This window comes from Ascaphus truei, chromosome 3 (assembly GCF_040206685.1).
Source record: "Ascaphus truei isolate aAscTru1 chromosome 3, aAscTru1.hap1, whole genome shotgun sequence".
NCBI classification, from domain to species: Eukaryota; Metazoa; Chordata; class Amphibia; order Anura; family Ascaphidae; genus Ascaphus; species Ascaphus truei.
The window spans coordinates 43,193,413-43,209,572 of record NC_134485.1 but is presented as its reverse complement, the minus strand read 5'-3'; the positions used below and the strand labels follow the sequence as shown (position 1 = coordinate 43,209,572).

Here is a 16,160-nt window from a genome sequence, read left to right as displayed (position 1 = left end):
ACGTTCACGACACTGACAGCTTCCTATCAGACTGCACGCCTTCCGTCTTCCCTCTCCAGAACCCCTTACCTCGGATGCCCCGGAGCCCATGCAACTAGGAGTGAATAAACTATCTCCTGCCGAGAAACAGAGCCGCCGCTCCACCTGACTCTGCCTCTATTGCGGAAACCCCGGTCACAAGGCCCTTCGCTGTCCCCTCAAGTCGGGAAATGCCAGCTCCCAATGAGACCCAGGGGAGTCTCATTGGGAACACTCTCTCGCTTCCCCATTAAAAAAGAAAATATCCTCCCCAGTAGGATCCTAATTCCCATTTCCCTTAGTACTGAGACCTTTTGCTCCCCAGCCGTGGCCTTCATCGACTCCGGATCCGGAGGCAACTTTATAGAGCAAGTATTCGCCCAGAGGAACAACATTCTTTTCATCAAGAGGAAGAACCCCGTGGGGTTAGAGGCCATCGACGGAAGACCACTCCAACCAGCTTTTATTGTCCTTCAGACCATTGAACTGTCTCTCTCGATTTCACTCGATGTCATCCTGGGGCTTCCGTGGCTTCAACGCCATAATTCTCTCATCAACTGGACCGACGAGAGGCCCATCACTTGGAACACCCAGTGTGCCACGTCCTGTGCAACAATTTGCAGTCTGATGACACCCATAGTGGAGCAGCCCTCCTTACCTGAGGTCTACCTGAATTTCCATGACGTCTTTGACAAAGCCAAATCCGAAGCATTACCCCCACACCAATCCTTTGATTCTCCTATCGACCTTCTGCCCGGTTCCACTCTTCCCAGAGGGAGATCCTACCCACTTTCACTCCCGAAGACCAGAGCCATGTCAGACTACATACAGGAGAATCTAAAAAAGGGGTTCATACGCAAGTCTTCTTCCCCTGCCGGAGCGGGATTCTTTTTTGTTAAAAAGAAGGATGGTACTCTCCGCCCTTGCATCGACTATAGAGGCTTGAACAAAATTACCCTCAAGAATCGGTATCCCCTACCACTAATCTCTGAACTTTTTGACCGCCTACAGGGAGCGACAATATTCACCAAACTAGATCTACGGGGCGCCTATAACTTGGTGAGGGTCCGGCAGGGCGACGAGTGGAAAATGGCATTCAACACACGAGACGGCCACTACGAGTACCTGGTCATGCCATTCGGCCTCTGCAATGCTCCAGCGGATTTTCAAGATTTTGTAAACGAGATTTTCAGAGACCTTCTCAACCACTTTCTGATCGTATATCTCGACGATATTCTAATCTTTTCCAAATCACTCCCAGAGCACATCAACCATATCAAGCAGGTACTAGTACGCCTCCGCGACAACCACTTGTATGCCAAATTGGAGAAATACCAATTTCACAGAACTTCCACATCATTTCTGGGTTACATTGTCTCAGACGCCGGTTTCTCCATGGACCCCGTCAAACTTAAAGCGGTCTTGGATTGGCCCCTTCCTACCTCTCTCCAGGCCATCCAAAGATTCGTGGCCTTTGCCAACTATTACAGGAGATTTATCAGGAACTTCTCGTCCATTGTCGCTCCCATTATTGCCCTTACAAAAAAGGGGGCAGAAACTACCTCTTGGCCTTCTACAGCCACTCGATCCTTCAAACTCCTTAAGGAGTCCTTCGTCTCGGCACCCATCCTGACTCATCCAGACACCAGTCTCCCATTTACCCTCGAAGTGGACGCCTCAGACATTGGAGCTGGAGCCATCTTATCCCAGAGGAAGTCTCCCCAGGCCAGACTTCACCCCTGCGCATTCTTTTCTAAGAAATTTTCCATGTCCCAACAGAACTATGACGTCGGTAACCGCGAGTTATTAGCCATCAAACTCTCTGGAGGAGTGGAGACACTTGCTTGAGGGTACGGAGACTCCTATTACCATCCTTACAGATCATAAAAACTTCTTTATATTGAGACTGCCCAGCGTCTAAGAGCTCGTCAAGCCAGATGGTAACTTTTTTTTCCCCGCTTTAATTATATCATTTCGTTTATACCAGGATCAAAAAATCTGAAGGCCGACGCACTTTCCCGCCAGTTCATTGTTGAGGATAAGCCGGAGGTTAAATTGGAGACCATCCTTCCAGCTAAATACATTCTTGCTGCTAACACATTTAACGTGCTGGACAAAATTCTCGCAGATCAAGCCAACATCCCAGAGGGTCTAGAGGTTCCTGACGGTCGTCTCTTCGCTGCACCTCGCTTCCGCAAAAGGATTCTGGAATGGGGTCACTCTGCCAGATCTGCCGGACACCCAGGGGTCAAAAGAACATCTGATCTTATCACTCGAACCTTCTGGTGGCCCAGGATTAATTCAGATATAAAAGAATTCGTCAAAGTATGTCTGACTTGCTCCCGCAACAAGATGCCCCGTAACAAACCCCAAGGATTTCTACACCCCCTTCCTGTCCCCGGTCGCCCATGGAACCACTTGGCCATGGACTTTAATGTGGAATTACCCGTGTCCAAGGGTATGAATACCATTCTTGTGATCATCGACCGTTTTTCCAAGCAGAGTCATTTCGTTCCTCTCAAAGGCTTACCGAACTCTTCTTCAGTAGCTGATATTTTTGTCAAAGAGGTTTTTCGCCTTCATGGAGTTCCATTAACCATCGTGTCTGATTGGGGTCCCCAATTTATTTCCAAATTCTGGCGTGCTTTTTCCAAAAGACTTGGCATCTCTCTTCATTTTTCCTCCGGATACCACCCACAGACAAATGGGCAGACGGAGAGAACCAACCAGACGCTGGAGCAGTACTTACGCTGTTTTATCTCGGATACACAAGATGATTAGGTGGACCTTCTCCCATGGGCTGAATTCGCCCACAACTCCCTACGGAATGAATCCAATCAAAATTCACCTTTTTTCATCAACTTTGGTTTTCATCCATCCGACTCCCCATCAACACCTCACCCTCCGATGTTCCAGCTGCAGATGAACGGATCTTGTCCTTACAAAGATCTTGGAGGAATCCAGGAGAAACTTCAGACGGCCATCTATAGACAGAAACTCCAAGCCGATCGCCATCGCCGCGGGACTCCTGAGTTTAAGCCGGGGACAGGGTATGGCTTTCATCAAAGAATATTCGGCTCAAAGTGCCCACTCTCAAGTTAGCACTCAGATACCTGGGGCCATATCCCATTTTGGAAAAGATCAACCCGGTAGCTTTCCGCCTACAAATCCCACCTGCTATAAATATTCCTTCCGTCTTCCACGTATCACTTCTAAAACCTGCATTCCAGAGTATTCGTTTCCCAGATCCTTCTTCCTCTGCTCCACCCCCGCGACTCATACACGGTCAATAAGAATACGAGATCCAATCCATTCTTGATTCAAGAATTTCTAGAAGAACTCTACAATATCTGGTGCACTGGAAGGGATACGGACCTGAGGAACGATCTTGGATCCCTCACCATCACATCCATCCTCCTGTTCTTCTCAAAAGGTTCCACCAGAAGTTTCCCCTCAAGCCTTACCGGAGTCGCCCGGAGGTCGCTCCTGAAGCGGGGATACTGTCAGGAGCCAGGTGCCACGCGCCGTCACTCGCAGGGGAACGGTTCTCCTACCTGCTCCGACGGCCGCTGCGGGGGTCTTGGACTCGGGCGGTCTCATGCGCACGCCCGCTTCCTCCACGCATGTGCACGGCTACTCCTCGCGCCGGACGGTGTCCTCACGCAGGCGCACACGGGCAGGGTCACAGCGGGAGTTCCTGCCTCCAGATCGCGACACACGCGTGACGCACCCGAGCTCCGTGGCAACAGGCATTGATTGCCCTCAGCACCCCCACCTGGCTTCCTTACCTAAGCCTATGACAGGCTCCGCTCTGACACTCCTCGGGTCCGCCTCCTTCTCGGATTGGACCGTCTCACCTATTTAGGCTCAGCAGTGCCACAGGCACATCGGCTGAGCATAAGCTTCCTGTTCCTGTGCTTACCTCTCTTGTCTCCTAGTTATCCTGCCTTGTCTTGCTTGATCTCCCGTGTACCGACCTTGGCTTGCTTTTCGACCACCGCTTCTCTGGAACCCCGACCTTGGCTATCCTCGACCCTCCGCAAATCTCCTATCCTGAACTCGGCTCTTGGACCTCGACCATTCTACCTTCTCCTGCACCGACCCCAGCGAATAGTATCTCCAACGTTCCGGACTTCTCCTACCCTCACCTTAGCAAGTATTACGACGACTTTACTCTCTCCGCTCCTGACCTGGCGAGTTCAACTACGCACACTCCAGACCGGATCCCCGTGCCTGTCGGTGGTGTTTTCTCTATTCCCACCTCAGTACCGAGGGTCTCGTCTAGTTTGTGGTGGGCACAGCATGACAGAATAGCAGTGTACACATGGGGCAGGAGGGATTGGGAAAAGGGGGAGGGGAAACAGAAAGGTGAGGAGGAAACAGAGAAACAGCAAGGAGAGGAGGAAACAGATGAGGTGAGTTGGAAAGGAGGGAGTGTGCACAGAGAGGAGCACACACAATAAGGAAGGGAGTGCAAATAAAGGAGAGAGTGCAAAGAGGAGCAGGACATGATGGAGTAGAGATGAAGGTGGAGATGTGGGGACAAGGGACAGCAAGGCAATATATTGAGGGGTTAGAACAAAGAGTAATGTTTAATTAATAACCATTGAGCTGCTAGATCAGCATATGTTATGCCAGTTACAGCTAGTTAGAATATATTTGACTACAACAAATATACTTTTTGATAAAACTCTAAAATAAATACCTGCTCTTTCTAGATACAGTAAGTGTAAAATGCTAAATGTATATGTAAAATGAGCCATGCAAAGATGAATTCAGTTATCCAAGTAATTTTCTTTGTCATCTGCTGACACCAAGATTTAGATAATATTCAGGAACATGAAGCTATACTCCAAAAAAAATTTTTTAATTCAAATCTTATGTTTTCTCACACTGCAGTATTTCATATTAAATACTTTATTCACTTAAGCATTTTCTAATTGAGCACAATCATTTAAAAAAGGCACAAGTATACTCAAATATAGGAGAATGTTTGCTTGGGATTGACAAATTCTTACTTGACATAGATTTTCTTCTGCCTTTTTTCTTGAAAGTAAATTAATTCTGTCCCCGATCAAGAAGTCATCTTCACTGAGGTCTACAAAACATAGGGTTAGATGTGTAAATATAAATATATACCATGTATATTACATTTTTACTATGCGTTTTATTTGACCAATATGAAATATATATATATATATATATATATATATATATATATATATATATATATATATATATATTTATATATATATATATACTGTATATATATATATATATATATATATATATATATATTCATAAGCGCAAAAAAACCACTTATATAGTGCTGGTCACTATAATAAAGTATAAGTACAGGGTTGCTGTGGCAACGATCCAACCGCCTGGTAGCAAAGCCGACACTGTGTCACTTCACATACTATAATCATACTGTGCCCCCCAAAACACCCTCCCCCTGGAGCTCCAAACCGGGACACTGGAAAGAGAGAAGAGAGGTAGCTGCAGATGGACCATCTTAGCACAAGGGAGCTGTGGCTGTGCAACAGTCAGTTGTAGGAGTTTATAAATGCTATATTTATAGCTGTGTTTGTGAGTACTATTTCAAATTACTTACATTTGCTTATTCTTTATTAAAGTGACCTGCACCATGGAAGTGTTTTTTGCAATTACTTATTTATTTATAAAATGTTTTACCAGGAAGTAATACATTGAGGGTTACAGCTTGTTTTTAAGTATGTCCTGGGCATAGAGTTATGATGACAAATACATGGTTATACAGCTCAACACCCTTATAACGCTGTGCTTGGGGTGCAAAGAATCACATCGCGTTATAAGCGGATCGCGTTAGAAATAATGTACAATTGTATGCATTGTACAATAAAGTATTTAAGATACCAATAATTGTGTTGTAAAGTATTCATAAATACGAAAATTGGGAGCCATGCTTGCATCGCGTTATAAGCGGATTCGCGTTGTAACGGATCGCGTTATAACGGGGTTAAGCTGTATTAGGTGAATAGGGCTATACATTATGTATAAAGACATTGCATGAAAAGTTTAATATATTTTATCTTTTAGGTGAAACAGTTACAATCCAGATTAAAAAGTGAGACTGCTTTAGTTTTGAGAACTTAGACTGGTGGCAGCTTTGAGAGTCTCAGGTACATTGTTCCAGGTGTGATGTGCACGGTAAGAGAAGGAGGAGCAGCTGGATACTTTATTGAACCATGGGACCGCGAACAATGATAAGTGCTGCATGTGGTAGGGGTGAGGAGCTTGTTCAGGTAGATGAGTAGCTTGCCCATAAAGTATTTGAAGGCAAGACCGGAAAGATGAACTTTGTGCCTAGACTCAAGTGATGACCAATCTAATTCTTTGAGCATTTCGTAGTGATGTGTGCTGTAGTTGCATTTGAGGTCAACAACAAACATCACTGAAAAATGCTTAAAGAACTAGTTCTAGGAAATATGTTGTGAAGAAGCATGGAGAGGACCATTTGTATTAATGCTGCATTCAAAACCATCGTCTTTACTGGACAATTCAAATGACCACTTTCTAGTGGGGATTGGACTGTGTCTATACTGCACACTGTTTATTGTTCATTATTGCCGTGCATTATTTTTAAGATGGTGTATTTTTGCTTGCTTTATATTTTCATTTATTATAACTTACAGTACAAGACTTCTCTTTCTTCAAATGTGTCACTTATTCAGCTATTCCCCCACCTCCTACATTTGTTTTCCCCCACCTCCTACATTTGTTTTCTCTACACTACTCTAAGTATTTGCATTGAACTAATACTGTCCAACTAATGAATAGTACTTCTGATTGAGAATAGTTTCACAGAAAAGCCAGGAGTACAAAAGTGTATATCTGATGAATTGGAGGACATCATATTCCAGTAGTGTGGATTCCTGCTTTAAAATTCAAAATAGTATGTGAGAATGTAGGAAATGTTAAAAAGGTCTTGTTTATTGATATGGCAGAAAATGGATAAAATAACTGCACAATATAAACACAATGTAACTCAAAATAGAGGAAAAGTTAATGAAGTGTAACTGATTGTGTGAAATGTACAAGAGAAAATTACAAGTAGATTTTTGCCCAATGTCTTGTTTTAATGTGATGTTTTTACATAACTTTTCTTACAAAATAGTATTACTTTTATAATTACAATATGAGAAAGTTTGTATATTAGCATTAGAGGTAGGGCATTATAACGCAGTGACATGGCTGTCAATTTTTTATATTTTGCACTATGAAGTAACATTGTGTCATCATGTTACATTATGAAGTGAAAATTGCGTTGCATACCCTAATATACTGTACAAATTAATAGATAGGTTATATGCCTCTTTTACTGTACTATACAGTACACCAGGCCTGCACAACATACGGCCCGCGGGCCGCATGCGGCCCGCCTGGCCTCCCTGTGCGGCCCGCGATGAGATTTAAAAAAAAAAACTTTAAAAAAAAAAATGGTGGCGATTCCCCGCAGCCCCGGCGCACATGTGCAGGGCCCGCTCCCCCTCCCTGCTCCTTCCCCCCTCCCCCCCCCGCTCGCAACGTGGGACGGTGCAAGGGGGTGAGGTGCATTGAGGTGAGGTGCAGGGGGGTGAGGTGCATTGAGGTGAGGTGCATTGAGGTGAGGTGCAGGGGGGTGAGGTGCATTGAGGTGAGGTGCATTGAGGTGAGGTGCAGGGGAGGTGATGTGCAGGAGGGGTGATGTGAGGTGCAGGGGGGTCATTGGAGTTGCAGGGAGGGTGATTGGAGGTGCAGGGGGGTCATTGGAGGTGCAAGGGGGACATTGGAGGTGCAGGGGGTGATTGGAGGTGCAGGGGGTGATTGGAGGTGCAGGGGGGGCGATTGGAGGTGCAGGGGAGGTGATTGGAGGTGCAGGGGGGGTCATTGGAGGTGAAGGGGGAGTCATTGGAGGTGAAGGGAGATCATTGGAGGTGCAGGGGGGGTCATTGGAGGTGCAGGGGAGGGTGGTTGGAGGTGCAGGGGGGTGATTGGAGGTGCGGGGGGGATGATTGGAGGTGTATGGGGGGAGAATGATGTGAGGTGCAGGGGGGAGAGTGATGTGAGGTGCAAGGGGGAGAGTGATGTGAATTGCAGGGGGGAGAGTGATGTGAGGTGCAGGGGGGGGGAGAGTGATGTGAGGTGCAGGGGGGGAGAGGGATGTGAGGTGCAGGGGGGGGGAGAGTGATATGAGGTGCAGGGGGGGGAGAGTGATCTGAGGTGCAGGGGGGGAGAGTGATGTGAGGTGCAGGGGGGGAGAATGATGTGAGGTGCAGGGGGGAGAATTATGTGAGGTGCAGGGGGGAGAAGGATGTGAGGTGCAGGGGGGGTGGGATGTGTGTGGTGTGCAGGGGGGTATTGTGTGTTTGATGTGGAGAGGGAGTATTATGTGTGTGGGTGAGGGGGAGAGATGGGTTATGAGAGATAGATGGGGAGTATCGCAAAGGTTGATAGTGAAGGGTTCTGGGGGAGATATGAGGATGATGATGAGGGGTGCTGGGGGAGATATATGAGGATGATGATGATTTTACCCGTGCGGCCCAAATTTTTTTTCCTTGGAGCAGTTCGGCCCTTCTCGCTTTACGAGTTGTGCAGGCCTGCAGTACACCATGGCGGTTAAACCTAAAATCGTGTATTTTCGGTTAAAAACACGAAACATGCCCCACTTATACACTGACCCATACTAAACATATTTTTACATGGAACATATTGGGCAATGCACCCCGGGTGGTAACGAGAGAAACACATGTATACTTCTGTCACAATACAGGGTTGCTGAGCCAAGCTTTTAAAGGCAGACGAACAGGCCTATTGACTGGAAACTGTGCTTCCTTTGCCAGACTAAAACTCAAAAGCCCTTGCAATGTCCTGCAAACTCCAAGAGGAAGGATGTTGGTGCTGGGAACATACTGTATTTGTCGCTGACATTTTTCTCCAGTTCCATAAGAAATATGCAATGTCTTTAAATATTAACATACAACAACTAGATGCAGACTCTGGAATAGAAGCTACATTCAATGACAACCATGCAGTACGGCACAAATCATGTAGGAACAAAATTAGCTTTCTGAATCTTGAAAGGGAACACAAATGAAGAAAGAATAAAAACTCAAATGAGGCAAGTCTTGTGAAAACTAGATCACAAGCAAAAAAAAATGCACTTTCTATGATATTTTTGCTAGATCTGCTGGTCTTCACAAGAAATCTACATTTGATGGTCATTTCAAGGCACAAAAATGTGCAACAGAAAGAACATGATACACAATTAATGCCCAATACCATACAAAATGCTTGGCAACGTTTATAAATGTGCACAGCAGTTACACAGTGAGAGTTCTTTACATGGTCTTTCCAGCCTTTTCTGAGTTGCTCTCACACATATAAGGATTTGGGGATTCAATTGAATCTTTCAACTCATAAGAGTGAGTGACCAGATTGTGATTTCTACTTATCAGTACATCGGGTACAGAATATCCGGTTACTATATTAATTATTTGTAGTAAGTCATGGAATAGCACAACTTGGAGTTATTCCAACATTTATGGTTTACACCAGTTTATACTTTTATACTGAATGTGACCAAGGGGAGCTTCAATTATTAACCGCTTTTGACTATTAAGCTATAGACACTTTAAGGTTTCTGTGCCTCACACATCATATACTAGAGTGTATACATGACTTACCTGATATGAGTACATCCATTGTACACATGTCATTTATGGTGAAGCAACTATATACACCTATATGGCAACATTATTAGTGGTTATTATAATTAATTTATCATCAATGGGCTATATTCATCATGTTCTCATTCTCATGAGAAATGTAATGAATTATATTTTACTATATATTACAAATAAATAGGTTATTTATTATTTATTTATAATTATAATTTACATTTTTTTTCGCCGTGTAATGTAGGTGCTTAGTTTACTATCATTGAAATGTATTAATACTAGACTGCTGTGCACCATTATAGGGATATCTGTCTGTGGGGGAAGCCATCTTGGAATACCTCACAGTTATCTGTTTTCAATAGAAGCAAGACCAGTGTTCAGTAGGGCTAAAATAACGAACATTTAATCCTCCAGATTGCATGAATTTGGTGTCAAAACAGTGCAGGGGCGCACCACACAACTAAAGAATTTTAAATGGAGAAAACCCTAGATATTTCACAGCATGGTGTGGGAAAATGTCTTCGGAACAATCCCAATTTCAATATTGGTCAATGATTCTTAAACTGGAACTTTCATACTCCAGCGGGTAGGATATATTTGGGAAACAAACTTCACAAAGTATCTGGAATTACTTGTGCAGCTAATTCCATGGGTATTTAGCTGGGTTTGGGTCAGGTGGCTCTTAGTTCACATAAAAAAATGTGTTCTTTACTAGAGAAGCACACCAAGAGTTTAGCTCAGGATGGTTTGTGGCATATGTACCAAATCACCGATTCTCTGCTACGGCACTGGGCTCAGGCCCATTTACACATACGGGTACATTGTTTAATATGTATTGCCAATAAAACACAATTTAAATCTAACATGTAAATTTGTTTGAACCTTACAGTCACCATTTGGAACCGCCTCTTGATGTCACTGGCATTTATGATCAAAAATCGATGTGAAAAATTGAAGCTAATTTATTTTAAAGTTGGAGTGGATTTGAAGGTGTTTACATACAGTATCAGGAAAAGTTCAGGTATTATCACTGCATGCCCATGCCAAGTTTGATGCTTTTAACCCAAAGTGATTTAATTTCCCATTTTATATATTTGGCTCAGTCTCTTAAATAATTGTTTACTTGATTACAGGGGAACAGCTGGACACTTACTGTATGTGCGATTAACACATCTTTGGGGGAAATTGCAAGTCAATTCAAACATATGTAAGCGTTACCTTCAATGTGGCAGTGTCTTCGAAGGTAGGAATCATTGTCACCCCTCCTGGAGTTATACCAGTATGTTGTGGTCCAGGTTTTTGTGTCTAACATTTAAAGCATGGAAAAGGGTTACTTATAGCAGATGTTCAGTGCGTGTACAAAATGTGTTCTTCATTAAATGTATTAAAATAAAATAAAAAACCCTTCTAGGCTCATTCCAAACAGAAATTTAAAAAAAATAATAATTATATCCAATTTATTTTTAACTTCAAACCTAAAACCTGTCTATACAGTACGTCATTTTATATGGCTGAAATGTGGCAAAACATAGGGTTCTAATTTCAGAAAAAGTTAAATGTATTGTGATGTATTTTAAAGATTAAATGGCAAACATTTAAGAAATTATATTTGCAGAAATGCAATGAAGCTGAAAGAAGAAGTCAGATAATTGTTATTACAGAGAATTATACATTTAGAAAACTTAATTAAATTTGACTTCAAAATGGGAATAGCATTAAGGTATAATGTGTACGCTGGTTATTAATAGCAATGAGTGCTAAAGTGGCTGTACAGATAAGACATTGCAGGGAATGCAAACACAAGTGATTAAGGTCATAGGTCAAACTAACTCAAAGTAAATCTCCAACGTGATCCATTTGAAAGATATTTCTGAACATATTAAGCACAAAGTAAGCGTATGTTATCTTACTGGATCACCTTAAAATGGGATTGCATCTACAAAGACATTTGAAGTATGGTTCTATGTGGCCGCATCATGGACTACAGCATGTACTTTATGTATCATTTATTTTATTAATCCGATATGGGTAACCAAAATGTGGCACTATTTTTTATTTTATTTTTTTATAAGTAATACGTACCAAATGCTTCATTTTCTGACATTGACTTCTGAATAAGAGACCTGAAAAGGAAGAAAAACTGTATTGTGAGACTGAAATGTTTTGCTTCAAGGACCTTACAATTTAAAAGATGCAAAATATATAAAAGTTGAGAAGAAGAGAAGTCCTCATACTGCCCCGATGCTTGCTGAACTCTGTGGAAAGTCACTGCAGGTTTTAAAAAAAATATATATATACTGTATATATCTTACCTTACATAAAAAATTCTAAGTGATAAAGTTACAATGAGGACGGTGTTCTACATATAGTTAGTAACATAGCTGTCTATGTTATTTTTTAAAAGCAGGCCACACAACACACATTTTAATTACTTGTGGAGAAGGAGGAAAAGGTGTTCAATTTAGTAGTGTGTTCAGTTGTGTGTATATATATATATAGTACAGTATATCCCCTCAAACCTCCCTTCAAATACCTTATGGAGAGACGTGTGCTAAAAAAAAAAAAAAAGAGCACACCTAAGGTACACTGGGAGATATGCTAATGGTTAAGCAAAGTATATTTAAATGAGCCACATCCCACAATTTCTGAATGGATGTCCATAACAACTACAGCTAAACCCCGTTATAACGCGCCTCGCTTATCGGTTATAACGCGGTCTGAGCATGGCTCCCGAATTGAAAGCCTCCATTTTGCCGGCTTACACACACTCTCTCTCCTCTTACAGCTGTGCTGTCCACGTGCTCATCATCTCTCTGCCCGTATCTCTCTCCTGCTGTCCACGTCATCTCTCTGCCCGTCGTGTGCCATCGGGTTTTTTTTTTTTTTTCGAACATTCAATTCAATGCTTTATTGACTACCAGACACAGACACAAACACAATTAAACATTAATACATTTTGTACAAAACACATGCAGGGATTGAACTCGGGACCTTCTGATACCAATGCCTTGCTTCTTACCTCTACAACACAAGGGACATGTCAATGTGAAATCTTAAGGCAATTTCTAGCTGTCTATGACATCACACAGTTCTGTGGTGTAGTGGAAGAACTCTTACCAACATATGCAAGGGTCCTGGGTTCAATTCCTGTATGAAATGGTATAATTAACTTTTTTAATAAATTATTATTTTAATTATGTTGTATAATTTATAAATATATAATTCTTTATTATTCTTTATTAAATAATAATTATTCATTAATCAATAATGATGTATTAATAATAATTCATTATTAAACATTCTTTATGATTAATTATGTATTATTAATAAGTATGATTATTAATTATTATTAACAGTTAATTAACTAATTAATAATTATTACTAAATACTTAATAATAATTATTAATACTTACTTATTAATGAAACGTATTAATACTTACTAATTATTAATAGTTATTAAGTATTAATAAGTTTTATTAATAATTAAGTATTAATAATTATTATTACTAATTGGGTATTAATAATTATTAGGTATTAGTAATACTTATTAATTAGTCAAAATTATGAATTGTTAATGATAATTAATAATCATACTTATTAATCATAATATAATTAATAATAATAGTATTATTAATTAATAATTATTAAAAAATAATTATTAATAATACTTAATACATAATTATTAATTAATTATTAATTAGTTAATTAACTGCTAATAATAATAATTAATCATCATACTTATTAATAATACATAATTAATCATAAAGAATGTTTAATAATGAATTATTATTGATACATCATTATTGATTAATGAATAATTATTATTTAATAAAGAATAATAAAGAATTATATATTTATAAATTATACAACATAATTAAAATAATAATTTATTAAAAAAGTTAATTATACCATTTCATACAGGAATTGAACCCAGGACCCTTGCATATGTTGGTAAGAGTTCTTCAACTACACCACAGAACTGTGTGATGTCATAGACAGCTAGAAATTGCCTTAAGATTTCACATTGACATGTCCCTTGTATTGTAGAGGATAAATATATTTATAGGTTCTGTCTTGTCACACCAAGCCTATGGTGTAGAGGTAAGAAGCAAGGCATTGGTATCAGAAGGTCCCGAGTTCAATCCCTGCATGTGTTTTGTACAAAATGTATTAATGTTTAATTGTGTCTGTGTCTGGTAGTCAATAAAGCATTGAATTGAATGTTTGAAAAAAACGATGGCAAGAGAGCAGAGAGGAGAGATGAGCAGAGCAGAGAGATATGAGCACGTGGACAGCAGGAAGAGGAGAGCACTGGTAAGGCGGCAAAATGGAGGAGATTTAAATCTGTAATGAGGAAGCTCCAGAGCTGATGTCGGTGAAATTTTAACGCGACCCCGGTTGTAACGCGGTCTTTGGGTTGTGGTTGTTTAGCTGTATATTGTGTGGGAAAGCCTAATCACCTAGTGACTGGAATGGTGTACTGGTGTCAAGCCCAACAGGATCAGAACAACCTTTAGTACTCTGGGCATCAGCTCTATCAGTGTGAAATAAACCAGCTGCTGAGTAGTATCACTGTGCTAAGTGAAGGTGAAAAAACGGCGCTAACTTCTGCTGGGATGTATCACTGTCACATCATACTTTTGAGCTGCTCACTACTCACGTGTTTAGCTAGTTTAGCTATTAAGATATCTCATAGGTATATTAGGTGCGCTCCACAAGGATCATTAAACATTAAACTCTCAAGCAGTCTGCTTTTAAAGGAAGTCGGGGGGGAGGGAGCTATAGGTATGAGCACTCAGTGAGCAGTAGAGCTCAAAACGTTAGTATGCTGTGAATGACAGTGGTGCTACATGATGGATATGCACAAAAGTGGCTACAGTGTAACATAATTTTAATTTCCCTTCAGAAAAGTGGAATGATGTCCTGCAACAGTTATCCCTACAGCAGACAAATAACATGACAAAAATTGGGGTGTAAAAACATAATCAATAGCCTCACCATGCTCATGGACAAAAATATTCACTGTGCTACAGTATCTGCCAGACACATACTGAATTGAAGTTAAAATAAATAAAACTCCACAAACCGCAGGAAATAATTATGTTGGCTTCCCACAACCAGATCACAGCACACAAAGGGGCCTATGCAGAGAGCAGCGAATTTTAAAATTGGCGAATTTATTAAAAAGTAGCTTTTTTGGAGAGTTTTAATCTCCATATGCAGAAAAGTGCGAATTCTGCTATGTTTAACATGGATGCGTGTGGCGAGTTTAAATTGGCGAGATGCGCGCTTCAGAAATGTGTTAAAACAAATTCGCGCCTTTTTTTTTCCCTTTGCAATGGCCGCGAGCGGCAGTTTTTTTTGGCGAGGCAAAACGGAGACAATCGCGCCATTTTATTGGCGCGAACAGCCGCTAGATGCCGTTCGCGCCTCTCTGCATACGGATATTTTTTAAACTGGCGAGATTGCGGTTCTCGCCAGCCGCGAGGCGAGTTTTACAAATAGAAAAGAAAAATTGGCGCGTTTTTCGGAAATCTCCATTTTCTGCTGTTTTCTGCGCGATTATCTCCAAAAAATGGCGAATTTCGAAAATTCGCTGCTCTCTGCATAGGCCCCAAAGTGTTATTGGGTTGAAAAGTTTAAAGCACCATATAAGGAATGGGGTATGGGTCAGCCCATCAGGATCAAAACCCATACAACCTCTGTTATTCAAGACAGAAGCTCTAGCAGTCTGAGCTAAACTAGCCGATGGATAGCAGTACTGTCAGAGCATATGTTTGGGCTCTACTTCTCATTGAGACTTCATACTTGTACAAATCACTTTACCCTCGTCTGAGATAGAGAACCATATCTAATACCCAGTCTTGTGCCATGAGACACCTTCTGGCGCAGAAAGACACCCTACACTCCATTTATTTGAATATGCTGTAAGGTATTTCCTGACTAATAATGGATAAAATGTATTATTTGTTTTACTCTGTGCCCAGGACATACTTGAAAACGAGAGGTAACTCTCAATGTATTACTTCCTGGTAAAATATTTTATAAATAAATAAATAATAAAATCTAGCTAATCCAGAATTAAACTGTTAATGTAAGAGTACATAATGTTAATTGAAAATGGATAATTAATATGATAATTATTCACACCCCGAACCAACTGGACTCTGCAGAAGGATTTCTGTGCGCACTCTGCTACACACAATGAAAGCAACGTAGCTGCACCAGACTGGTAGTATAGGAGAATCTATCTATTCCCTTAATAGTCCATCATTATTATAATTAAATACTCCACACTCTGTGTGCCTACAGTATTGTCCTTTATGACATCCGTTGCCAATTCTGTGCGTGGCCTATGTGTATGAGCAGTGTTCGACAAACCTATACATCTGCACGCCCCGGGCGAGTGGATTTAACACCGTGGCGAGCTCCTATTGGCCCAAG

At 41.2% G+C, this 16,160-nt stretch overlaps 1 protein-coding gene across 2 annotated transcripts in view; it reads right to left on the bottom strand.

Annotated features, from left to right (window-relative positions):
* SAMSN1 (SAM domain, SH3 domain and nuclear localization signals 1) overlaps positions 1-16,160 on the bottom strand; it is a 134,518-nt gene that overhangs the window by 95,879 nt on the left and 22,479 nt on the right. For both annotated transcript variants that reach the window (XM_075593968.1, XM_075593969.1), the window contains 3 exons: positions 11,799-11,839; positions 10,935-11,021; positions 5,037-5,116 (listed from right to left, as the gene is read on the bottom strand). In XM_075593968.1, the coding sequence (XP_075450083.1) occupies positions 5,037-5,116; positions 10,935-11,021; positions 11,799-11,839 (208 nt within the window). The remainder of the gene's footprint in view (positions 1-5,036; positions 5,117-10,934; positions 11,022-11,798; positions 11,840-16,160) is intronic.